The sequence below is a fragment of the Cariama cristata genome, unplaced genomic scaffold, assembly GCF_000690535.1.
Source record: "Cariama cristata isolate BGI_N322 unplaced genomic scaffold, ASM69053v1 scaffold6754, whole genome shotgun sequence".
In the NCBI taxonomy this organism is placed as follows: Eukaryota; Metazoa; Chordata; class Aves; order Cariamiformes; family Cariamidae; genus Cariama; species Cariama cristata.
This window is the reverse complement of record NW_009614572.1, coordinates 22,718-49,625: the sequence shown is the minus strand read 5'-3', so window position 1 is coordinate 49,625 and position 26,908 is coordinate 22,718. Positions and strand designations below refer to the sequence as shown.

Sequence of the window (26,908 nt, the reverse complement as noted above, 5' to 3'; positions counted from 1 at the left end):
CCGGGGGCTGGATCCGGCGGTGCGCGGCTGCTCCCCAGGGCGACTCTTCTTTGTGTCCAGGTGGCGAGGACGAGGGGCTGCGGGGTTGCCCGCGGCCATGGGGGTGCAGGACCGGCCCCAGTGCTTCTTCGAGATAGAAATCAACCGGGAACCAGGTAAGGGCTCGCGGCTCCGACACAAGCATTCGTGTCAAGTGTTGTGGGGGTTTTTTACCGCATTTTTGCCTTTAAAAATTGTCTCGAGGCGTTAGCAGTGGGTTTGGCCGTTGATGTGTTATTTCTGAGTTAGTTTTCAGTAACTTTTGATGTTTACTGGGGTGCTGGATGCTTTTTATTCTCTCTTGCGACTGATTTTTATTTGTATACATGAAGAGAGAGGTTCGGTGAGGCTGACTAACACTGTTTTGAAGACAGGGAGCATTCTGTGTTAGAAGTGCTGTCTGGTTATGTATTACACCTTTCCAGTTCTATAAAGTATGGAAAATTGGGGCAAGTTGTGAGGAAACTAGAGAGAGACTTCTGGAAGTGGTTTTAACCATACAGTGATTAAAACTGGGAAGGGACCTCAGGGGGTCATCTGGTCTAAATCTTCCTCCTGCTCAAAATGAGTCTTCTGAATGGAAATGAAGAATTGACCGTAGAAGCGTAAGATATCTCACCAGGTGGCCTGTTTAAAAAAATAAGAGATGGATTTTTCTTTTTAATTATTAACTCGTATTTTCCCTGGGGGAAGTGTCATTGCCCGTAAGCGGTTGACTGTGAGTTTTAATCCTGGAATCACTACTTGATTCCCTGTTTAGCTTTCCCCACTCTGTAAAAATGGTCATACAGATTAACTTACCCATCTTTTCGAACGTGAATTTATTGATGCGTATTAGTTGTCTTGCATATAATCAGTGCTTTATATTGCTACGATTTGTGTCTCAGAAAAATGAGTAAATGTGATGGCTTCATTATGCTTTCACTTTCATTTTCTGCTTCAATGTTTCTCTGAAAGCCTTTGAAATAAGAGTTTATATTCCTGCATTTTCAAATTTCAGTTGCATTCAAATGTAACTGTAACCCATTTGACTTGCTTTTTGTTTATACCAAATTTTCAAAAGAAAGATTCAATTCTAACTTTGGTGACCTGATAGGGCACGTCTATAAATCTGTTGCTATTGTAACTCCTATTTGAGTTATTTTAATTAACAGTGCCTTTTCTGAATACTTGTGTTGAAGAGGAAAATGCTAATGTAAATGGAGTTTTAACATTTTCTCTTGCTTTAGATTCATGTTTACTATGGAATGAGACTACTAAAAATGTTTTAGGTTGCGTAGGCTTCCAGTTTAGGAATGGTAGTTTGATGGAATTGATTTCATTCAAAGACAATTCATTCTTCGTCTCATTTGCTTTCAGTCTTTGTTAGGTTTTTTGTTTTGACTCTCCATCTGAAGAATCTCTCCCTGCGCTGTTTTCTTCTGCTCTTTCTTTATGCGCACGTTCCTGCTCCCATTTCATAATACCTCTGGTTGCCTCAGCCTTGTGCCGTGCATCACGAGTGAAAGTGGATTACCTTGTTTTCCCTCGCATCTACTTGGGTTTGATGATTGATAGCGGTGTCGGAGAGGAATTGCAGCGTTAGTGTTCTTGGTGGCGCAGAGCTTTGGTTACCTGGAGGAGACAGAGGGCTTTGGCTCTGTTTGTGGCTGGCTGTATTTATTTTCCCTTTAAAGTAACAGCAATCTCACAGCTGTATATCAAATTCAGAGCCCTGCTGTTTTTATTGCACCTGACTAATGGCTTGTATTTTTGCAGGAAAACGTGCCAATTTGTAAAATGTTGGTATGGGGACTTGTGTGTAATCCGATTAGACTACTTTATTCTAGTGTCTGTTTATTAATTCACTATGCAACTATGTCTTGGGATTTAAGGTTATGTTTTAAAAGCTTAAACGTTGCTCTCTTAGCTATGGGATGACCTTCAAAAGCTGAATCAAGTGTGAATGATAAAGCAGTGCTTCCAGATGACATGAAGCACTAACTCTGAGACATGTACTTTCTTTTTTTTTGTGAGGTATTAATTTTAACTTGTAAACTGCCAGGAGATCTCTAAATTAACATTTTGCTTATTTGACTTCAGTATGATGAGCCGATCTGCTTGTTCATTTTTATTAGATGTAGGGAGAAAGAACTGCAGAAAAGAATAATCCTGCATTTTGTTGCTAGCCAAGAAATAAGACATTGCCACCACCCTGTCTACACAGAAAAGCTGAACTAATACCTCTCCACAAAATGCAGAGGATAAGAGGACACGCCGCTCACAGTACTGGAGACATCGCTTTGCCTGCAGAATACAAAATTGTGTCATTTTTAACAGTGTAGGTTGCATGGACTCCAAAAATGTTCCCCAACACAGTTGCCAAGTCTTAGCTTTCCCTTATAGACTTTGCTTACCCAATATTTGTCAAGATACCTGTAGCAATTAAAAATAAGAGAGCAGTGCGTGGACTAGCTGAGAAGGAGCGGCCAAAGGTGGGGGGAATGTGTGTGCATATGTGAGAGAGGAGAGGACTGCAGAGTTTGAATTAGTTTACTCTAACTAGATCCCTTAGAAAATACAGGAGTGAATATTATAGCCTTGGTTGTGCTTTCAGAAGTTTTATTACAGCTTTTGTGTCCGTATTTCAATTTTAGCTACAGAATCTTGGAATAAAACTTAATGCCTGCTTGTATGTGCCTCTCACAGCGGGGCAAACTTTGTAGGCTTTGTGTCACAGTTTAAGTCTAAATGTAGGCTGCTTTTAATAAGTTGCCTGTTAAACATTTTTTTTTTAATGAATGCATGTTGTGGCTCATAATTTTTACAGAACAAATGGAGAATAAATGGAGAATAAGCATTTATTTTGATATTAGCCCAGACAATACCTCTCCCTTCTTTTGAGTCCCGCCTGCCAATGGATTTGGACGCATACTGCATGCACATAGGAGTAAGCTACTTGCAGTATTCCAAGAATTTTGGGATGGCAGCAGATGCCTATTTAAATAATTCTGTCTTTACTCTGTGATGCAAAATCTGTGTGGAACTTCAGTCTTTTGGGTATTGTGATAATTAGAACAGATGTCTGACTAGGATGTCGCATACGGAGTCTGCTGCTGTAGCAGTTCATGCGGCCATCCAAGATTTTTTTTCACACATCTTCCTACCCCTCCGACTGGCTTTATGCATCATAAAATATGTTATATTTACTCATTTTTGCTTTGTTTCATTCTTATTCGCAGAAGATTTTTCCTTCTCATCTTTTTACTTTTTCTCTCCTATCTTCTGCTGTTGTTTGAACCCTTGCTCACATTTTCGTTCCATTTTAGTTTCTTTCCTTCCTGCGGCATGTCCCTTCCCTTATGAAAGAACAGTCTGACTGATTACGTCTCTCCTTCTAGTCACTGTTGCCTAAAGTTTGGTGTGTTTTGGGATTTCAGCTGCTATGAATTTATGTGAAATAAGCTCCACTGCAAAGGTCATCGTAGTACTATGCCTGCATTAGTAGAACCAGGGATGCCTTATGGGGTGTCTGTTACCCTTCCTGAAGACAGGAACCGTTCTCAACTGACTTCACATTAACTTTTAGCCCTTTGAAGGCAAAAAGTTGTAGATTGGCAGAGAAGAGATCGGCACTTTGACACTCCGTCCATGAACCGATCAGCAATCCAGTTGAGTGCAGTATAGCAGGAGCCAAGGGGGCATGCTACGTGGGGAACCCCTGTCAGAGGGTGTGTAAGGGAGATAGGATGTAGAATCGGAGGGAACTGGTTTAATAAAAATTGTAATCCAATCATCATATAGAATTATTATTGTCAGTGCAGAATGAAATATCCTCAAGACTTACCTTGAGGTCTAGAACAAATTAAATTAGTAAATGGAAGACCAAACTGATCAGCCTCTTCTGCTAGGAGAAGTCAGAAGTGTAGTTTCTCACTTTCGTATCTCTGTGAAACTGAAGACAGTAAATTTTTGTTGTGTGCAGTACTGAAATATGTGTGCTTTTGTGGAGACCGCGACAGGTTGGAATGGAGGGAGTTTCAGATAGTGTTTGTGGAAGACGGGGCTTAGTAGAGAGCTGGGGAAAGAAATTTGTGGAGGCTTTCCTTGCAAAGAGTGTAAGGTGGGGTGAGAAAACATTAGCAAAGTGTTAATATGTCAAGACATAGATCACTGCTCAGGGGAACTGGGACATCCACTGCTTTAACTGATATTTTAAATAAAAGCTGTTCTTTTTCCACAGGAAGCTTTTGTTTTTCTGAAAACTGTAGCCACATTTCCACATTAAAGCAGTCTTTTTAAATTTATAGGACCTAGTGTTCACAAATTTAGGGATAAATAAATCAATGAAATTAAAATACGGTCATTTTAGCGAGCTGTTATTTAAACTTTATTGCACATCTATCTAAGCCTTTGGGCCTCTGGCAGTTGTCCTGGTCTCAGTCTGTAAGGGATGTGCATCACTGTCTTAATGGTTGTAATCCCTGATTTCCCCTTCAGCAAGCTATTCCTGTTGATATACTGGGAAAAGTGCTACAGTGGCTTCTTACTTGGTTTGCTCTAGGAAACTGGGACAAGACAAAACCAATATATTTAAATTTAATGTGAATAACTAGATTTATTCAGGGAGTGTCTATCTGAAATTGGTATCTTTATGGTCTAAGCATAACATAATCGAGCAAAACAGTTTGTATTACATGGAAAATACATTCAAGCAGTATGTGTTTGGCTCCCGAGGTTGTTTCTAAAAAGTTAAGCAACTACACTGGAGGAAATCACTGGATAAACATTTGAACTCAATGATCATTTTAATAAACTTTGCTAGCAGGAGCCCTTGTTACCATATATAGCGTGGATATTCCTGCTCTGAATTTTTACCACTTAATTTGAATCTTTTAATTCTTCCTCAGCTGGAAAGTTGATCAGAGGTTCAAAAACAAAATAAAAGACAAAGTTTTCATCTTTCAATTTGAAAATAGAGCTCTGAAATTGGATTATTTCTGGTTATTATGCCTTCTGGTTTCTATAATTAATATAGCTCATTAGCTACAGATAGCACTTTATGAAATCAAGCTTCAAAACATCTGACTTATATATGCATCATTACTGTATGTAATTACCAGTAATGTAAATACTTCTTCCATCACTTACTCTAACTTCTATCAAAAATATCTTTACAAAGTAAGTTTAAAACCTGCTAACAAATAAGAATACTTTCTCAAAGTATTGTTTTACAAATAATAGGCAAATGTTAAGTTATGATTGGATAAATTTCTGTGGTGTTTGCTAGCACAGAAAGTAATGTACTGTAAAATCTACACTGTGGTACAGATGAACATGTCTTCATAGCTATGAGCTGGTGAAACTCCGTCTTCTATTGAGAGCAACACTGAATTAAAATTATAGAAATGTCCTGCCTGCTGATGCATTAAAATAAAGATTTTAATAGTTTGTATAACTTCCTTGTGGTACTGTAAGATTTGCATCTCAAGTGAGGTGAGAATTTAATTGTTAAAAATATAATCCCAGCATTTTTGCTTTAGTCCAGAAGGGAGGTATCTCTGCAGGCTCATTTCTTGGTCAAAGCCAACTGAGGAGTCTGGGTCGGTTTGTGAGCAGGCTTCACCTACTTTAATAACTCTTCTTAGCAATTTTTTGTTTGTTTTAATTTACTGTTCAAGTCTTACGATTAGTCACAGAAAGCTTGTTCCCTAATCAGGTAACTTAACCTTTGTATCAGGGAAATGAAGCCGAAGAAAGTGTCGGAAATTTTCTCTGTACGGTGAAGGTGGATCATTTCAGAGAAGAGGTGTCTAAATCTGAGGAAATGAGTAGCATCGCAAATGCTTTTCTGTCTGAGTTATGTCAGCATATACCTCGGCTCCGAGTTTAAAATGAGATGTTTCCTTTTTTTTTTTGGGGGGGAAAAGGTAAGAGAAAGATGTGTAGGTTCTAAGTGTACTTTTTATACAGATTTTTTTTTATTTTGTTAACAGCTGCTACTTCCTATGTATTTGTCTGATCAAGGTATGAAAATGAGTTTGATCTTTCTCTGGCACATTTCACTGAGTATTTGTCAGTGGAAAATACAACCTTTCAGTGACAATGGTATTCATGCAGTTTAAGTAAAATACAAATAGTAACCCACCAGATGGATACACAGTATGCGGTTTGTGTTTTGTAAGCACACAGCAACATTTCATATAGCTGGACATAACCGGGTAAGCAGTACTTTAGATTATATGCAGGAGAGACATCCTTTTAAACTGGATCTATAGTCTTTTGATGTTGGATATGGGCATTACAAACAGTTTGGAGGAGTTGAAAGGCGTGGGAAGCCAGCGGACGTTATTATTGACAAAGCAGTAGTGAAAGATACTGTTGAAATCACGATGCCTTCGTTATGAATGTCTTTTTCCACGTTCTGCCTTGACATCTTCGAGAACTCAAGATGACATTCTTCCATCAGAAAACAGAAATGGTGGTGTCCGCTGCTTAAGGTGCTAAATGTGGTGGGGTTTGTATGTAGGACAGGGACTTGCAACCAGAAGGCTTCTGCAGCTCATACCCGAGGGCAGAAGTCCCTTCGGGAGCCCGTAGGCAGTAACACCTTGTAGTTATTTGGCAGCTGTCACCTTGGTCAATCAGCAGCTGGTCCGTATTTCTCTACTCTTAGGAGAATGGGGATAGTGACAACGTTTTCTCTGAAAGGTGTCATGTGTTATTTCACATAGCGAATGCAAGAGGAAATCTGTACGTGGCTTTCTAAAGCACTTAGCCACTGTTCAGGGCTTTTGCAGGCAGAGGAGTAGGACTGCTACTCTCCTGAATGACTGTGCTGATAAGGAAAATGAATAACTCTTTTACTAAACTGTCTTCTCTGTTGTGTTCTCTCTATGAATCTTGATCTGCATAACTTATAATGGTTTCTTCACTTTCAAATAGCTGTCTTTTCATAGCGGTAGTTACAGCTACTGCTGATAATGTGAGGTCTTTGAATATTCACTATTGCTTCATTCTTTGGAGACTGTGCCTACCTGTTTTCTTTAGATTTTCCTGCTGTAAAGACGAATACTCAGAGAACATTCTTACTGCGGTTAATGAAATGCAGACATTTCAACAGCTGAAGGCATCTTGAATTTTTGTCTAAGAGCACAAAATACAGGTGGTCTCCGTGTTACTTTATTATTTCTCCCCTTTTTGAACTAACAATTCACCTTGTTGGCAATTCTGTATGTTTGGACAAAGCCTTAAAATTGAATGCAATTTCTTAGGACCCTCTCAGAATTTTTCTTGCTGACAAAGTATTGAGTGAAATACACTTGAGCTTCAATTATTATTTTTTTCCTTTAAGAGAAGGAAAAAAGAAGTAACTCCTGGAGTAGTTACCTTTTTAAATTATTTTTGAGCGTCTTACCAGTGTACACCACTAGAGGGCAGTGCTCCCTGACAGATTGTTGCCGGTCTGCTTGTAATGCTGGACACCAGTGTGGGTTTTATGGCTTATTTCACAACCTATAGAGGTAATAGCTTTTTCTTTCCTAATTATGTATTTTTTAAAGATTTAATCTATTTGGGAGTGTGTTTTGGTTTTGTTTCTTTAGTAGTGTACGCCCCAGTATCATGGAAAATAAAATAGAAAATGTGAATCAGTTCTAAAATAGCTTTTCTTTATATTAAACCACTCTCCAGCAGTATTTCAGTAGTTTTGGAAGGTACGTAGCATAACTGCCACCAATAGCACGGAGGTAACTGTACTGAGATGAGAATTACTCTGTTCACTTTGCATAGTGAGAAAGCAATATTTGTTTTGTAGTATCTGGCAAGTGGAGCATTAGTCGTGAAATTGCTAGTATTGTTCTGACCGCCTTTTGTCTTTCCTATTTGGTTCATCTATTTTTTAAATTTTTTTTTTAAACTAAAGGATTTTAGGCCAAGAGTGCCAGTGCGTCTATAATCCTTAACACAGTATGACACTAAATCACTTGGACTTTTTAGGTAATGATCGCAGGGAAAACTGTGACAGTGTAATTATTAATGTATTTGTATAAACAGTACTTGGGGGGGGAAATTACTCCAGCTCTCTGAGGACCTGTATGTGTGGCAAATCTTTTTCTTTTTCAAAACAGAAATGAACTGACAAGATAAATTATTTTAGTAAATCAGTTTGGCTTTCCAAGTTCAAGTCAGAATGGAATCATTAGGATTTTTAATAAATTAGTTGTAATGGTATTACCTAATCCTGTGTTTGTATTTTTTTTTTTTTACAGTTATGGTATTGTTCTTTCCTGCTACTTGTTTTAATATATGCATATTTGAGATGTTTTCTTCCTCTGCTTGATAAACTAACTTTTTCTCAGAAAGTTAGATTTTCAAAACATGCCGATTCATTTATATGCAGATTTTCTGATGTCTTTATAAAACTCTTTAATTACTTTTTTTTATCTTTTAGTTGGTCGAATTATGTTTCAGCTCTTCTCAGACATATGTCCAAAGACTTGCAAAAACTTCCTTTGCTTGTGCTCGGGTAAGTAGCATGCTTATATTTAGGATTTTTAATGTTTCTTACAATTATTATGTGTTTATGCAGGTATAAACCACAGCATAATAATAGTGCTGATCACTTTTTTTTTTCTGGTAAAAGCAAAGCTGAGGCTTGTTAGCTCTGAGGAGGATTTGAATAATGCATAGCAGGAAATTGTGTGGTATTCTGTAACTGTAGCTGAGTTAGAGTAGTGGAGATAATACGTGATTAGAGAATGCAGAACTGTGAATTTATGGAACAAAAAATTTATTTAGTTTTTGTCCCTAATGTGGGGCTCCAACTATAGTGGAATTATTAATCACTCAAGTTACACAAATGTGATAAAGGCAAGCAATTCTTCAGGATTTATCAGGAGAGACATGTAAGTATTAATGTCACTGCACAGTATAATGGTGATGTTTGACTTGGGACACTACATAAAACTTCGAATATATATAAATTTTTTTCTTATATAAAATGAATATATATAAGAAAATTTTGAGTGTATTTCAGGTTCATAGAAGTGCTACACAGGGGTCAGAGGAAAGAAACATCTGTTAAATAAATGAAGGACTAAAAGGGAATATGATGGTCCCTTAGAAATCCTGGGATCGTTTGGTGGGAGAGGGAAGAGATCTGTGAAGTCAAAGGGACAGTATTGCCAAAAGAATGTCTGGGTATTATGTAGCACCCTCCAACCCATTTTTTTTAAGAAATACTCAACTTTTTAAAAACGGTTTCTAATGATTGGAAGGGTAGTAAGGGTTTGGTGTGGTTTTTTGGTCTGTGCTGTTCCTCGGGGATTTTTCAGCTGTAAGTTGAAGATTAATCTTGATTAGGTTGTTGTAGGAATTGGTGTGTGTTATTTATGCAAAGAATGCATTCTCTGTCTCTTGATTATCTTTTATACCTGAATGCTTAGCAACTTGCAGTATACATTGAATTAACTTCACTAATGAAGCCTCTACCTTTTCCAAATCATTGAAACGCTCCACCAAGACTTTCCAGGCAGCATTTTAACATCTGGCTTTAGTGAAGAGCTTTTAGCTAACTGGTTATGGGAAACAAATTTGTTGATATCCTTATACGTTAACTTCTTAACATTCATCTTGTTAGAGCTCAAATCCCAGAATGTGATGTGTTCTATATAATCTCTGTGTTCTGGATGATCTCTGTGAAGATTTAGAAGAGCTTTATAATACTATGAACTTGTGGAAGGTACAATACTGTCTCCTTTTTTTTAAGGTCTGTGTGGTGATGCCCCCTCTTTTTATTCTACTTTATGATTTCTTTATCAGTTACGCTTATTAAAGGGATACCTAGGGATAGACTGAGAATGGGAAAGACTGGTACAACTATCATAGAAAAATGGTAACCCATTTGAAGTTTATCTTGGTCATAGTAGATTACAGAAGATAAGAAATAAAATGCAGTAGCAGACTGAATAGCATAATGTCTGAGCCTCGTGTTCTGTAGCTCTGAAGAATTGTTTAAATCCTTACAGCAGCTTTGCTAGAAATATGTTAGATGGAGATAAAGGAAGGAAAAGGTGTTGGTGATGATGAGGAATGAAACAACAAGCAGAAGAAATAATGACTTTAAAAAAAAAAAAAGCCTCACTTCTTGGTATTGCATCCGTGTTTGGATTCTGTTCTGCAGCTGGCCGTACAGGTTTCATTGGTGTCTTCGGCTGGAACCTGCCTTTAATTGGAAGAACATTTGAAAGTAAGCACAAAGTTAGGAGGTCTATTCTTGAGATCAGACTGGCAGACTTTAAAAGATACCTGAAACGTTTGTTTCATTCTTGCAAATTGTGTTTGCTACTGTGTGCTCATAGGACAGAACAATGATTTGACAGATACCTTTAAAAGTTTGCAAATAAACACATGATAATTAAATTCTGTGGGGGAGAGAACAGCATATAGAAGAACTTGAAGTAATTTCTTTTGGTGAATGTAATGTTTAAGAGAATTAAATTGTATCCATTTCTTTTGCTGGTAGAATCCACCTCTTTTCTGCTGTGGTAGTTCTCAAACTTGAACTTGGGATCACTGATCTTGGTGGTTAGAGTCACATGGCCAACATTAATTCTTTTCTTATTTGCACTAGTTACATCTGTGTTACCGTTCAGTTCGCCTGAGGTTTTTTTTTCCTGTCAGCTATTCTGTCTGCCTTTCTGCTTCTCCTTGACAAGTTCTTCCAGTGCACTTGTTACTGCTACTTTATCTGCGTTACACATGCCATTTTCCCTGCTCTCCTGCCTTGTACTGTCAGAACCTAGATTGCCTCAGCATCTAAACTGAACGTTCTACACAAGGATGCTGTCTCCTGCATGGTACCGCAGATGAGAACTGTGGCCAGGAGCGGTAAGCCAGGCTTAGGGTCCTCCACACTCTTCATGCTAGGATCCAGCAGTTCTCTGGTACGTACTTCCTTCCTGTCCCCATGGACTGATGTAACATTCCAGTTGGGCTACTGCTTCTGTGTTTGCCTAAATTATGTTAGAGGACCTACAGAGCCGATCTTCAGAAGAGCAGCAGTTCTGTGATGGGACATGAAAGTGTACTGGTAAGATTGCATTGACCTCTGGCAACCAGAACTGAGATGTGAAGGGTGGCTTTAAATTTTTAGAGTTGTGAGCTGCTATACCATCTTCAGAGACCAAATAAGTCATTTGCTTCCAGAAGTCGGGCTCCTCTGACTCCTGCCACTACTCACAGCAAGATCCATTGGTAGAACTTCAGTCATCATAGAAGTGTGAGTTCCTGTCGGGTCTATCTTTTGTCCTTTGCAAGAAGTCTTTGAATCGCTGGAGGTTTACTCAGTACAGCATCACTTTCTGGCAGTGATGTTTTCTTGTAGCCACATGCAAGGCCTATGCTCATCTAAGGAGGTACATAGCTTTTTAACAGACAGGATGCTGTCCCATTCTGGACCATATAAGCTACATAACGGAGTATCTTAGCGGTGGACTGAGCACTGTACACTTCTGTACTACATAGATTCATGATTCTGCATGCTAGGCCAGTCCAGCATATTCTTTTTCCTTAGGTGTGTATGGGTACCCACCTGCATTGTAGCTGATACAGGCAACACAGCTGCCGGGTACCGTGTGTCCCTGCTTACGGTGTTACGGACCTCATAGAAACTTGATTTGGGCTGTGCACTTCCGTTGTGTCATTGTGAAGAGCGATTTCACTTGTTTCAAGACAAGGTAGTATGCCCTGAGAGTAAGACTGGAGACCAGTGTTTGAAATGCTGTGCCCGTCATCGTGCCTGCTGCTCCCTCCATAATCTCTGTGAGGCAAGCCAGGTTGGTTTTGTCAGAAACAGATGGAGGAGGACAGGGTGATTCTGGCTGCCTTCCTGCAGCCTGACGTTATTCTCAGAAATAGACCTGGCTACTGTGAAATAACGCTGTCTGCTTTGACAGCAAGAGGTTCCTTGCATTGAAATTAAAACATCTGGACTTCCAAACTGTCATTTGGAGGTTCTTCAGTCGGTCCAGCTATTGAATAAGCACGAGCCCATCTGCTCTTTGGCACTTTGTCAGGAAGTAATCCCAAACGAAAATTGCTGTTGAGCTCCTAATTCAAAATATCTCCAATTTGGTTGGCAGTGCAGGGTGTTAATAGGGCATGAAAGCAACGTTGACCTGCCAAAGGGAGAAGGGCACTTGGATAAAGGCCCTTGTGTTGTGTCCTCCTTGCCTAATGGGTTATCCCTTGCAATCACTATATAAGTTCTCCACCACCATCCCGTTTACAAGCGATTTGCAGCACATGGGAAGAATTGCTTAGGCAGGAAGGGTGCAAGTAGATTGGGCTCAAAGGCAACTTTTTTTTATTTATCGGACAAAATTCAGGCATATTTAGTGCAAACAGAATAAAGCTAGTATTTGACCATAAACAAAAAAGAAGCCCAACCTCTATGGGCTTTGTACTGGCTGTTGTGGAAAAGTGTGTGAGCTTAGGGAGATGCTGCAGCTCTAACCAGTAGAACAACGGGTCGTTGTCTTTTGCCTGACTGGGAGTCCAAGGATTGATTTTGAAATTGAGTGACACAGTGCAGCTCTTGCAGGAACATTTCACCAGCAGCTCAAATGCTTTATCTAAAGCGTGGCTTATGGGGAAGTAGTTGAGTTATATGACTTTGCCCATAGCTGTATCATGCATGAAAGGAAGGGAATATCAGGGGTATTGCCATTTGTTGTGATAGGGACTATGCTGTCTTGGCAATACTGTAGAGTAAAAGAAGGGTCTACAAGTTCTGACCATAGTCTAGAGCTCGCCTCAATGTACGTGTGTGTGCATGTGCACAAAGTGCAGTGCAGGATCCCATTCTGTAAGGGGATTATCCGTAGCCTGAGGGACATGCTGAAACACGACCAAAAATGTAGGCAGATACTCCTTGGTACTGATTGACGTGGAGTTTCCAATGCTATTGCAAAGAGGGGCATGTTTGGGAGGGGAGAGGGTGTGTCCAGCCTTGTGATAAATAGCTTTGCCTGGATAGCTTCTGTGGAAAACAAAGATGGGGTAGGAGGAGACATGAGTTATGGGTATGGAGAGTCAGGGTGATGGCAAATAAGTTACATTCTCTGAGCTATCTATGATAAACAGCAATGTCATGAATGTTTCTGATGCAACAGACTGCTCTTTGCCCTCATCCTGACAGCGATGGGCAGTTTGGAATGGCAAATTTGGGGTGTTTTGGCCATCAGTTCTGGGTGGGGGAACGATAGATCGCAAAAGGGGAGTGTTGGCTCTGGGTAACAAGGTCACGTACCCTTCTGAGGGCACTAAGTGGTACAGAACATACTGGTTGAATGTAAAAATCTGACTGGGTGTTAAATGTCTGCTCCATAACCAGTGGTGGGATGAAACAGAATGTTAGGTTACACACCTGCACCTGTGGTTCACGTGGGTTTTTAGCTGTTGCACAGGGTATAATATACCTATTACTCATATTTGCTGTGTTCTACCAGCTCCTCTCTTCTTGGAAGCTAAAATCAATGTCTCTTGTATGTTCCCTGACTGGACCAGGATAAATCCCTTATATGAACCTGCTATGTAGGAACTCTGCCCTGCCAGTTGTAGTACCCTCATCCACATACCCAGTGCAGTTTTCCTTCTGAATTTTGGAAGAAATGTTAATAAAGCTTGAGGTTCTGGGATGCCTTTCTCAAAAATCACCAGTAGGGTTGAACTACAGCTGCACCAGGAGTCCACTGAGTGCCACTTAGGAAATCTCAAGCTCAGAAAGGATTAACCAGTACCGTGACCTGGCTTGGCTTCCACTGCTGAGTAAGAACGGCCCTGGTTCAGGGTTTGGGAGATTTTTCCCACCTCCTGTCCTCCACCCCCCACCCCCCCGCAGGTAGGATTCTCATTCAGTTCATCCTGGAATGCTTCTTGTATACACAATTTTGTTCCCCTGTTGTCAGTCTTTTCAGAGATGGGAGTCTATTGTGTGCAAGTTTCGTGCTGAGATGGTGAGGGTTGGTGCCGGGCAGATTGGCATCAAGGGGTGGCCTGACACTGTGCATGAATTAGTGAAGGTGACACATACTGGGAGTAGCTCAATCCCACTTTTCCAAGAGAAGATCGCATTGAAACTGGGTTGAAGCCTGTTCTGAGCTCAGATTTTTATCCTGGGATTCAGCTGGCACATTCAGATGTGTAAGTGGTTTGAAAAGGACTCTGGTGTAAGCTTCAGCTAACGCAGCAGTGTAGCTGTAACCACAGAAAATAGTTAACCCGCCGTTATCATGAACTCTTGTTTTCTTATAAATTGCCCTGAGTGGATGAGTACATTCCTTCTTGGGAGAGGAGGAAATTATTTTTTTTTTTTTCCAAGAAGAAACCTAATTTTCACTTGGGAGTCCCCTTGTAAAGGGGTCCCTTCTGCTATTAATGGGCAGTGAAAAAGCAACAGGTAGGACTGTGTTATCTTTTATAGTTGCGCTATTCTGATGGCCCTTATATCCATTAGCACTAGGGAGGTAAAACCCTTGGAATTTGTTCAGTGACAATCTGTAGATTCTTTTTGTTTAACCTCCTTACAGGTGAAAAAGGAATTGGCAAAACAACTGGAAAGAAGCTGTGTTACAAAGGCACTACATTCCATCGTGTGGTTAAAAACTTCATGATTCAGGGTGGGGACTTCAGCGAAGGTAAAATGCGCTTTTAAAACTGAGATGTTTTAAATGGAACAGAAATGTTACAACTTATGTGGTTATAATGTAACTTGAGAAAATGCCATGAAATTGTGACAATACCGTAAAAACATTTCATTTGCTGTGAAGTATAGTGTAGATAACCCATTTCTTTGTTAATTTTTCAAATTCTAAAAAGTTTCAACTGAAGTAATATTTGTTTAGAAAAATATGTTAGGTTAAAGAAGAAAAAAACCAAACCTTGCTGGAGTTGGATAACACTTGTCTTCTTAAAACAATTTAAATCTAAACTGTAGTCTTAACTGCTTTTCACTTTTGTGTCCGCAATAGAGGCAACACTAGTAATGCTGTATTGATACAGGGACATAACTGTTTGAATAAGTTTAAAAATAATAATAAAGTAATAAACGAACTAGAAGTGTTAAATGGATATGTCTCTGAAAGGAGATTTTCCAGGAGTTTCTTTGTTTCCTTCCCTGCAGTATGTGTACAGTGTAATGTTTTAGCCTGTTGTCCTTCCCTGAAATATCTGACCTTACCAAAATGTATTATCTTCTTCACTGTGTCCTGAAATCTTGTACCTGATAAAATGGGCACGGTGAGGGAATATCTTGTTTTGAGAGTCGAGTAGGGTTACTTTTAAAACTGCTAGCTACTTTCTTATCTCATCCCATCTGTTCTAGTGGTCTCTCAGCTGCTTTGAGCTGAGCAAGATTGTTGGTCTTACCTACTGTTGTCTTTTTTTGCTTGCTGTTGTTTTGCTGTGTGCTGTTGCTTCAGCAAATACCAGTGAGGATTAGCCTGTGGAGCCCTGCTTCAGACTTTCCAGTGTTCAGAGGCACTAAGGCAATCTGCATTCTCAGTATTTTGAGTGTCAAGAGGGTAATATGTGGCTGTGATTTTTAATTAAGGAGCTTATGCTCAGATACTAGTGACTGGCCAGCTTATCCTGGTTTGTTGTGAACTGGTGGAATGTTGCACACATTTTGTTTCATAAATGCAACAAAAGGTTTAATTCATGCTTTTTAATGTGTAGGTAATGGAAAAGGAGGTGAATCTATTTATGGTGGCTATTTTAAAGGTAAGAGGAAATATATCTTTGCGAATTCTTTATTCAGTTCTGGGATAAACAAGTCTGGATTCCCAAGTTACTTAATGAAAACAGGTCTACTTATAGATCACCTTTTGCATGAAACTAATGTTGCATGAGAATTATTTTTATATGCATGACTTTCAGATAATTTTTTTGGTAATATTTAACTTTAACTGGCAATTAATTAAGGCTAACATTATTGTTTAAACATGACTTTCAGCATGGAGGTTAGGCAACTTTATTCATGAATAAACTCCTATCTTCCTGCCTAAAACTGTCAACATATTCTTTTGTTTATAGAGAATGTGGTCTTTTGCAAAATGAAAAGGTAAGAAACAAAAGCTCAGTAACACAAATTCAAACTCTGTTCCCTTGTACCCTCCCTAGTAAATATATAGACAACTGATACGTCCGTTTGTAGATGGATATCTGTGTTGCTTGGAGAAATGGAGAGTTCTGTGTCTAACGTTTCTGAGGGTTAATGACTTATTCTGAGAAAGAATACTGGCATAATTTTCAGCTCTAAACAGTTATTTCTTCTTTTGTTGATGTCCCTTTCCTCCCCTTCCCTATTCAAGGTTTGTATGTTTAGTGTTCATTCCTAAAAGTGTTTGACTTTATTAATATGCTACACAAGTTATTTGATTTGCAAAGAATTTGTAAATAAATGTACACTTACCTCTTTTTAAAATCTGTTGTTGGAAGGAAAATGGTGAGTTTATGAAGTATTCGTTTAAAGACATACAATTCTTTCTTACAAAAAAGCAGGTGTTAATAAAGACACTCTATGTATTTATGTAACAGCCCCTGGTTCTGTATGTTTTGCAAGTAGCTCTGCGTGGTTAAGTGCATGTCATTAAGTTTGTCTTAAACAGAGACATAGTGTGGTGTTGGAGCATCACAGCCTTTAGTCAAAAGAAAGTCTTGAATAGATCCATTTACTAAGATGTAACTAGAGTTTGTTTCTAAAGGCAGTGAGTGCTAAACGTGCAGCATTCTGTTTCAGTATATAATCTTAAAAATAATGGCTTTGTACACTCAAATTACTATTTTTTGCTTTGAAAATGGACTTCAGAAGATCTGGTTTTATATTATGCTGTAAAACCAGAAGTCCTTTTTAATTCACTGGAATATAAAATGCATTTTTAGTTTAGTCTTAATTGATTTTATACTTAAATTGCAGGAAGACTATGTTCTTTAGTTTCTCATTTGAGTATCTAGGGGGTTTTTCCATTGTATGTTTTGAGACTTCCAGTTCTGAATTGAATTGATAGGTGACTGTCTTTTAAAGTGCTATACCAGGGAAATTACTTTTTCTCTAGGATCTTTCTACCTGACGTGCATGCTGTGTAAATAACAGTATCATGTATGTTAAGTCTTGTTTTAGGATGTCAGTAAGTCTGCCAACTTTGTCCTTGTTCAGAAAATGCTGGATTTAAATCCAAGTCTATGAGAATCTAATGTTTATTGAAGACACCAATAATGACTTTGAATTTTTTTTTCACTAGAAGTGTTTGCACTATATCTGAAACTTTTTTTCTCTTAAGAAAGAATACTTTCTGTCCTATAACTGCTTCTACTGTAACATTGGAGAGTCTTGTTTAAACTTGATTTTTGTTTTTTCCAACCTGTTCATGTTTCTTCAACAGCAGCAGAATTTCTCCTTAGAGCATCCATAAGTTACTAAGAAAATTAGACTTGCATTCCTTGTCAGGGAAAATCTGACAAACGTATTTTTTTCTTCAAACAGATGAAAACTTTATTCTCAAACATGACAGAGCGTTCCTTTTGTCAATGGCAAACCGAGGGAAACATACCAATGGTTCCCAATTTTTCATGTGAGTAGATGTAATACCACAGTTCAGCTTTTCTTAAACAGAGAAGCGCTGTTCATGAGAAAGATGGTATTGCTAAATTATCTATAACAATGTTATCCGCCTTATTTTAAATAGGGTTGAGTGGGTACCTGCAGTGTAAGCTATAATAGGAAACATGAGTTATCACTATTTGCTGGTGACATTTATTTGGATTAGAAGCTGGTGCTACATGGATGTTCCTTCTTCATTGCTTTTTACCCTAAAAATATGACTTATGTGATAAGTTCTTAGTGTTCAGAAAACAGATTCTTTGGCTTTGTGTGTGCACCAACCAAATTGTAAGAGACTTCTCTGCAAATTACAATGTTGAGCATTGTATGCAAAAGGGAGTGAGATATAGAGGTGGTTTGTTACAGTTTTGCATGTGCTTTCTAAAATATTACGATTTATGATTTAGTTTGGGGGTTGTTTGTTTGTTTTCTTTTTTGGGGGGAGAAGGATGAGTGGTTTGTTTGCTTGTTAGGGTTTTTTTAATTTTGTTTTGGTTTGGAGTGTTTGTTCCTGACATGCTTTTCTTCTATATTGCTGCAGAGTTCTGTTCACTTGTGCATATGCCAACTACTTTGGTACCAACACTATGTAAAATTATGTGCTGATAATCAGATTTTTCATTCATTACCTTAAAAATAAATCCATCCTAGTATGTAGCTGTGTTCTGTTAAATTGTAGAAAACACATGACTTTCTACCATCAATAAATACTCAGATCTGATGTGTCAGGCTCTTCTGCTTAAAGTAGTTGTATTCTAGGTTCAGTATTAGTACTTTTAAACTTGCTAATTTTTACATGTTAATTCCTCCTGTTAACTAGCTTTTAAAAATTCCTTTCTGTTAACGTTTAACAGTTTGTATCTGGAAAGATCTGGATTATAACTTTGGGCTTGTGCGGAGAAGAACTTTGTGAAATAACACCGGTGTTTTCAAAAGTAAATTTTAGTGTAGCTGCTTAAGTGGGAAAAAAAATATTTTTTCTTTGCCATCTTTCTTGGGGGATAAGAATGAATGGCGCTTCACTGTCTTCAGTAAAGGAGTAAATTGTCCTCAAGAATCTTTCTTTTTTTTTTTTTGCCTGAAAAAGATCTTCAGTATGATACAATGAAGTTCAGATAAGAGACATTTTTAGGTCTCTTCCTAAAGAATGCCCTAAAAATGGAAAATGAATAGGAACCTAAGAGGAAGTCTTTCACAGTTACCACTGTTCGGACTTTCTGTAGAGATAAAATTGTAAATGTACAAAAACTTGTTTTCTGTTACCTTCAAACCAGATTTTAGCTTCCTTACAGTAAATCTGAATAGATCTGTATACAAATTAATAAAAATCTATATATTAAACCTGTGGTTTAATAAGCTCTCTGCAAGATGTTTATTCACTATTTATTACTTAGTGACTTACCTTTTGGTTCTCTTGTCATAATTTTCCATTTTTAAGCTTATCTGAACAATATACATGAAAATCTAGTGATGTCACATCAGTCAAGAAGCTGTCATTTGAGGGCTCTAAAGTTTCTTTTCTCTCCTGCATTTGATTCAGATGTCATCTTCTTTCCCTTATGGTTAGTAGACTCGGCTCACTTCTTCAATTAGATTTAAGACATAAATACCTTGTCTCTCCCCACACACTGAAACAACCTAAGGTTGTGTTGGATGCTAAATTTATAATTTACATGGTACAGTAAAATGAACAGTATTTAAGAGCACTTTCATCAAATACAGAAGTATTTTGAAAGATGCAGACGTTCTTCAGAAATTCTGTTTTTTCCTAAAATCACTGTAATGAGAAAGTGTTAGTTTGGTGGGAGTTCAGGCAGAGTAAGACACCTAAACATAATTGTCTCCATGCAAGGTAGATTAACCACAGCTGCCTGTAGCAATCTAAAGCCTGGCCTTCCACTCCTGAGAGAGAAGAGTGTGGATGTTCTGAAGGTGTTATGTCTTACCTACCTACCCATGCAGATTTCTTGGATATCCTGTAGTGTCTTAAATAGCACCAGCTTGTCTTAGAGTCAGGCAAGTGAATCAAGCCCAGGAGTAAACTCCCAGTATAACTGATGAGGTTTAGGTGGGCTGCAGTCTAGTCCTTAAAGCATGCTGTCATGCTCTAGACTTCTGTGACCCTCTTGACCAGGGCTTTTTTCAATTTACCACATGCAGACATCTAATGAAGACATATTGGGAACTCCAAGACAGGGTGTGCAAATATAATGTAGCACCTGCAAGACACTCTGCACTCCTGCAGTAGCAGCTGGAAGCCAGGCAGGATACAGCAGGGCAGCTCAAGATGCCTATATTTTGACAATTGAGTGTTCTCCTGAGACTTGACAAGCGGCTGAGATGCCTACCTCACTTGCGGATGCCTTTGCTATATTGCAAGTTTATGCATTTAAGCTGAATCCCACCTTTGGCCTCCAGTACTGCAGCTGATGCTAGGAATGAATGCCTACAATTACAGAATCTGAGGCTGCTCATAAAGGGACGTGTGTACGTATACAGTCAGTTGCAAAGTCAGGTTTGTGTTTGATAACTCAGTTTATGAATAGGCAAGGATGGATGGTGAAATGCACAGTTCAACAATCTGTCTTTTTGTACAGATTTTTTAATGGTGGAGCTTGGTTTCTGCTTCATAATGTGGAGAGTTTGAATTTCAAGACAAAATAGGAAACAACTATTAAAGATTTTTATATAGGCAGTTTCTGACAACTTTAAAATGCAATATATTAAAGCAATTAGTCTTGCTTGGTGGCATTTATCTAATTACTTTAGGGAATGTACTGTGCATCTATACAGCTTTTCTTTAATAAAATGTTTGCTTCCTTAGTGATAAACTTTAAGCTGAAATTAAAATGTGTTTCTTATACTCAAAAGAATGCTCAGTTATTCAGTAGTTTATCGTTAGGAAAAATGTTCTTCAAATGTATAACCTGAAAATTGTATGAAAGGCAGTCTCCAGTGGCAGCCTTCAGATTTTTTTTTAATAGTTTGAACATGTTTAATTTTATTGATTAGATTTATAAAAAGGGAAATAGTTCATCTCCATCTGAACTTCTTTAGAACTTTGCTTGCATTTTTTTCATAGATAACTACAGAGATGAGAACACTGTATTTCTCTGTTGTACACATCTAATGTATCAGATAAGGAGTATAAATAAGTTATTTTCTTTTATGCAAGTATTTGTCCAAGTAGGGCGATAATAATAGCAAGAGTCCTGACTGTAACAGTTTTGCTTATTCATCAGAAGTGCTTTCGCTGCTTACCACAGAAAAGTGCCATTTGGAGTAACTAGGCTTTACAGAAAGTAATCAGGCAGTGAATAGCTCTTAGGCAGACTGCACTAACAAACTGGTCACAAGAAGACCCTATGCAATGCCGAAAAATTGTGAAAAGTTGAGCTACAGGGGTCAGTTTTACTTGAAATAGAAGCTCCAGACTAATCTTCATGTAAGCAAGCATCTGATCCTAAAGTATCATCAGCTTTCTTTGATTCATCAGAAATTTCTCTGGCATGAGAGCTTGAAGCATTTATAAGCAACAATAGAGAACTAGGCATGGAGAAGACAGTGTAAGTATTGTTAGGAAGCTCCAGCGAGGCCAGCGTAAAAAGAATGAACATAAATTAAAGCACTGGTAGAAACTGGCAAGATTGAAAAGTAGAATAAAGAGTCAAAAGTATCTATTTGTATGTGTATATATAATGTCAGAAGTGCTGTGTTTGGTGCTCGTTGACTAATTTTCCCCACTTTTTTTTTTTTCCTTACCTGAATAGGAGTAACATTTGGATTGAAAGGAGAATGTTTAGCTGAGGAAGGATTAGGTTTTTCATGCACATGTACTTTAAATAGGCCAAGTCTATTCACACGTGTCTACAACACATTTCCTAGTCTGAAGAAATGCATCTTGTCAAAATCCAGCAGAAAGGATACAGATGTTTGGATTTATAATGTTTGGATTTGTGAAACTTCAATTTTCTTTACCCAAAGGGATCTGTTGTAGCATTTTATTGCAGACTTGTGTTGAAGATGGTTGTAAGGCACCAGGGTATAAATTGGCTATTTGTATTTTTGGATAGCACCACTATTTAATTTGATTCTTTTCTGTGAATAGCTTTGGTTTAGAACCATCAGTTATTTAGCAAGTGTTCTAAACACCACCTGAGTGTGTTAATCTTTTAGTTGTCCTGTTTCCATGTTGATACTCAGCTATGGAATCCCTAGGATTAGGTAGAAGTTGACAGGAACCACTCTAGAACCATCTTCCTTTTTCTGTATCTTCCAATATCTGTTTTGAATTGCTGCTGAGAAGATTATGTATTATTAGTTATCGAGGGAGTGCACCCAGAGCATTGCACCAATATAGCTGATGTCTTTGGGTCCCTGATTTAGTCGGTGGGGGATAGTTGGCCTGTTCTTGGGTGTTCCAGCTCAGTGGCTGTATTACTTGTTGGGTGATGTTCTTCTGGAGGAAGGTATTCTGCTACTCGGTCAAGCTGGTCTAATAATGGTATCTTGTCTCTTTAGAGCAACTCTGTCATGCATGTGGCCATGCCCAACCTGCTAGTAAGGAAAGCTGCAATACAAAATAGGTGCAACTCTTGTGAAAATGAGTATATAACGTATTATAAAATCAATGAGACTCCTGATCCTACAAATGCTTGCATGGGCTTAGGTGTGCTTCCATTATCATACAAAATCTGTCAAGCTACACTTACTAGGAAAATAGAAGCGCCTGTGCAGAATGAAGCATAAAGACAACGATAGAAGGCAAAAAAAAAAGTAACTGACCTCTTTGTTGTCACTAGGAAGTTTTATGCAATAATTAATTTATTGCCTTGTTATTTAGCCATGTAGTTTACTGAGGAATACATCCTTATTACAACTTAAAACGGAGTCCTAGCTTGTGTTCCTTATCAGTTCAAGTGCTTGGAGTTCTTGCCTCTGTGTTTAAAAGCTATTTAAAACTTGAGGCTGTTTTGCTATTACTGCTACATTATATTTTTTTTTCCATATTGAGCGTGTTGTTGGTTTAATGTGTCTCAAGCTCTGCTTTCTTGCTCAAAACTAAACAGCTTTTTTTTAAAAAAAAAAAAAAAAGTTTTTCATGTGTGGTGCCATACCTAGTTGCTAAATTCAAACAAACTAACCACTTTGATCTGCTAAATGAAGGATAAAATAAATTGTAAGGACTCTCTTGTTTTGATTTTACAAATGATTTCTGAATGTTACCAGCTTATTAAAAGCGGTTCATTTCTAAGTCTTTTTGGTGTCCCAAAACAGGTATTTTCCTAATCAACAGCTAATTTTTTTTTACTGTGAATGAAATGCCTTTGAGCTAATTATAGAACAGTTGACAGTAATATAAAAATCTAAAAATTTCAAATGAAAATGGCTGATGTTGCATTATCTTTGAGCAAAACTTGTATATCTGCACTTATCACACAAGTAGGTCCCGTTGGCTTGATCAAAAGTTTACATAAAAGCGCAGCCCGTGTGAAAGCGTTTGCAGAATGCTTTTATGTGTATTAAGTAACAAACAGAGAATATCACTGCTCAAATATGCAGAGATATAACGAAGAACTAATAGTTTATTGGGGGGGAGGGGAATATGATAAGCTCAGCTGATAATGCATTTGTAAAACTTTGCTGCTGTTCAGAATTATAGCAGAGCAAAAGTATAGCATTAATTAGCTGGTGCATATGTTTGGTCTTTTTTGCATCTGCAGTGTGTTTGTTTTTCTATAATTCTGAACACAAGCAATCTAATAGCAATGCACATATTTTAGAGAAAACTCCTATTTTTCTTAGTTCTAGGAAAACTTCATAATAAAAGGAAGATATTGGTTAATTATGAAATGTATGAAGTTGTGGACTTAATGACAGAACACGTTTCATTTGTAAATCAAAACGGTTAAGCTATGGTGTGCCATCCTATGACGTATATACTTAGGACTGGGTTCAGTAGAGCATTGGAACACCTATGTAACTGCAAGCATGTGAATAATCCCATTGAAATCAGTTATTCATCTGCTTAAAGTTGTGCATGTGTTCTAACACTTTTGCTGGATTGAGACGTAGAGGGGAGCGGGAGGATTCTCTTTTCTAACTGTTTATCTTTGTAATAGTGTATGCAAGCAGGTTATGTCTGTAGGTTTCTTTTTGGTTTTAAGGAGAACTTAACTGTAGTTTTCAAAGTACCTTGTATTCTAAAGAAAATTTAGAGCCCTCTTTTAGGCATCCTTGTTCTGCATACAACTTGATTAATATTAATTTTAAACTTGTATTTAATGAAACATAGACTCAGTTTTGTCTGAAAATGTATTACAATTTATTTCTGCCATTTTTGTGTAAAATTTACAGAAACAGTGTTACATCGTGCGCTCCAAAGGTAATGTCTCATTCCTCTAAGGCTGTGTCCTTTCCTTTTCTTCTTTCTGTTTTTATCTTTCTTGTTTTTCTGATCATATTGTTATATGCCTTGAATCCTTTGTTAGGACTGAGGTTCTTGGGGGTGGGGGGAGGCGTGATAACATGCTTTTATCAAAAAGATGCCTTTCTCTTCAGCAGTGTTTTAAACCAATTTACTTTAAACTTGAGTGAAGAAAGGTATTTGTCCTTCTGTAAATAACTTGGATAATAGTATATATTAGAAGGCAAACTTTGACTGTTTTAATTTAAAAAAGTTCTGCATAGAAATGTTTTAGTAAAATGTTATTTTGGGGGAGGATCTCATCATGACTCTAGGTTTCTATAGTGCAAAGGTAGTAAGTAGGTTTTCTCCTGATTAAGTTTTGAAGCAAAAGCAAATGTTCAAGGATTGAAAGGCAGAACATCTGCAGAAAACTTTTAGGTGATCTTTTTAAAGTGCACGTTTGCAGAATAGATGTCGTATCACAACCCTAATGTTGAGAGGAGAAAAGTTTCAAAAGCACAATGAGGAGCTGGGTTTCTGCTTCCCATAGGAAGTTTAAGTCACCTAACTTCTTGTCATGTCATGCAGCTGAGTTTTCTTTTTGGAGAATGCTTTTCCTTGTGTTTTCACTTCATGAACAAGTAAATGAGGAAAAACCCTATCCATTTTATCTATCAAATTGCCAGTGTAACAGAAGAAACCTATACATGGGTTTTAATGTACCAACTATCTCTTTCTTTGCCTGTTGAGGACTAGTCTAAAGAAAGTACATGCTTAGGGAATTTGCTCAATTGATCTTCAAGTGCTGCTGCAGCATGGCAGGAGCACATTACTACAGCATTCCTATCAAGTGTGATCGAACCTCTTGCTGTTTCAAGCTACTTCTAAGCACTGAGTCTTGTTTATTATTGGTTTCACTGAAATAACCCACTTCTATTTTTTTTTTTTTTCCCCAATACTTTAAATCAGCTTTATAATTAAGCCTGCCTAAATTGTTTACTTAACGGCAGGTTGTTAATGCAGTTAACTCTTGCTTAAAGAACTTCAAAAGCTGTAAGAATTTTTCTGTTTGTAGCAATATGCTGTATTAGCAAAGGAAAAACAAAGAACACCCCCTACTATTGAGAAACTAAATGTTGGCTTGATAGCACTTCTTTCCCTGCGTTAAACCAAAGAAATTTTTCTGTATTATGTAGTATTACAGAAGTGAAAGGTCTGGTTGGCATTTGGAGCTTAAAAAAAAAAAAATCAGGAGCGTAAACACTCCTGATTCACAGTTCCATCTTTTGGCATGCGTTCCAGCACTGCAGTGTTTTGTGACGTAATAGTTCAAAACTCAAGTGAAGAAATGTGCTTAAAAAGAAGTATTTTATTATAGCAGTGAAAAACTGACTTCACTGTATCACATCTGTGTTATTGTAAATTTAGAAAAAGCATCTGTAATTGATTATTTTGAGAGAGGGGAGTTCATTGGAAGAAGGCTAGAAAGGCAAAATGCCTGGGGGAGAGAGAGGAAGAATGTTTTCAAATATTAAAATAATTTGAAATGCAAAGTATCTTGAGTTATTTTTTTTCTCCCCCAATACGTAAGCATGTTCTGATGTTCTTTACCGAATTTGTCTGCATAGCAAGGTTCCCTGTGCAACATTAGTGCAGGCTTATTTGTAGAAGTAATTTCCTTTCTGTTTTGGAAAAGGATATAGAGAGATACTAGGTCATAGCATTATCATCAAAAAGGTAAATCTTAAGGTATAATTATATATGCACAGCCTTGAATCGTCCAATTTGAAGTCAACTCAGAAATTCGGCATAACTCCAAATGCCTATTAGGATAGTGTACAAAATGTAACGCAGTTGCATTTCCTCTTCAGGCTAGAAACGACTAAATGTGGGAAGCTGAAAAATAGGGAGGAAGGCTGCATTCTTCACAGAAGTGAACTGTAGGGTAGCACATAATGTCTGCTTGCGTTATGCTGCTGTTGCTTTTGGGAAGCCTGTGAGCTTATGAGCTGAAGTGCTCTAGTCTTGATGGTTAAAGATAGAAGCATTGCTTTGTATTTCGAGTCATGAGGCCAGTCAAGTGAATGGAGAGTGAGAAAGAAGCAGGAGGGGGGGTGGGGGGGAAGGCAAAGAATCTATCATATATGATAACTTTTTTTTAAAGAAACTGACTTTAAAGTGACCTTGTAATGTAAGAACCTAACAACTTCAGAAACGTTTCAATTTCCATTAGTTACCCAATATTTATTGCCAAATTGTATCTTCTCTGTGATTAAAAGTATTAGTGAGCTATATTTGAATGTGTATTTAGAGACACTTATTTGAAAATTGTTTATTGCATGCATAAAATGATACTTGGTACAGCTTTCAAGTATGCACAGTTAGCTAAACTTCAAACAAATTTCATGTAAAAGTTTAAAAAAGCCTGTATGTATAATCTGTAAAGATTTTTTTAATTCCGTGTATGTAACTGGATTTTTTCACTATTTTTTTGTCTTACCTTCACCTCTTTTTTTTTTTCTGTGCCATTCTCCTCTTTTACTTCATCCGAATCCCTGATTATTATTTTTTTTTTTACCATCTTACCATCTCGCTGTTTGTCAAACAGAACAACGAAACCTGCTCCTCATCTCGATGGGTAAGAATCCTTTATAGTTTCTCCAATGATGGCTAAAACTTGAAGGCTATATAGTCTTCACGTGTTATATTGAAAGTAGACAACAATAGGCAAACAAATTCTTAATTCTGTGAAAGATTATACAATAGAACAAGATGGAAAACAAGATTTTCGGTTCTATTAAAAATTTTAAGTTTCAACT

At 37.7% G+C, this 26,908-nt stretch overlaps 1 protein-coding gene across 1 annotated transcript in view; it reads left to right on the top strand.

Annotated features, from left to right (window-relative positions):
- The first annotated feature begins 97 nt into the window (after window positions 1–97).
- NKTR (natural killer cell triggering receptor) overlaps window positions 98–26,908 on the top strand; it is a 41,321-nt gene continuing 14,510 nt past the window's right edge. The window contains exons 1-6 of the mRNA XM_009699464.1: window positions 98–155; window positions 8,471–8,545; window positions 14,610–14,717; window positions 15,757–15,801; window positions 17,564–17,651; window positions 26,698–26,727. Coding sequence (XP_009697766.1) covers window positions 98–155; window positions 8,471–8,545; window positions 14,610–14,717; window positions 15,757–15,801; window positions 17,564–17,651; window positions 26,698–26,727 — 404 coding nt within the window. The remainder of the gene's footprint in view (window positions 156–8,470; window positions 8,546–14,609; window positions 14,718–15,756; window positions 15,802–17,563; window positions 17,652–26,697; window positions 26,728–26,908) is intronic.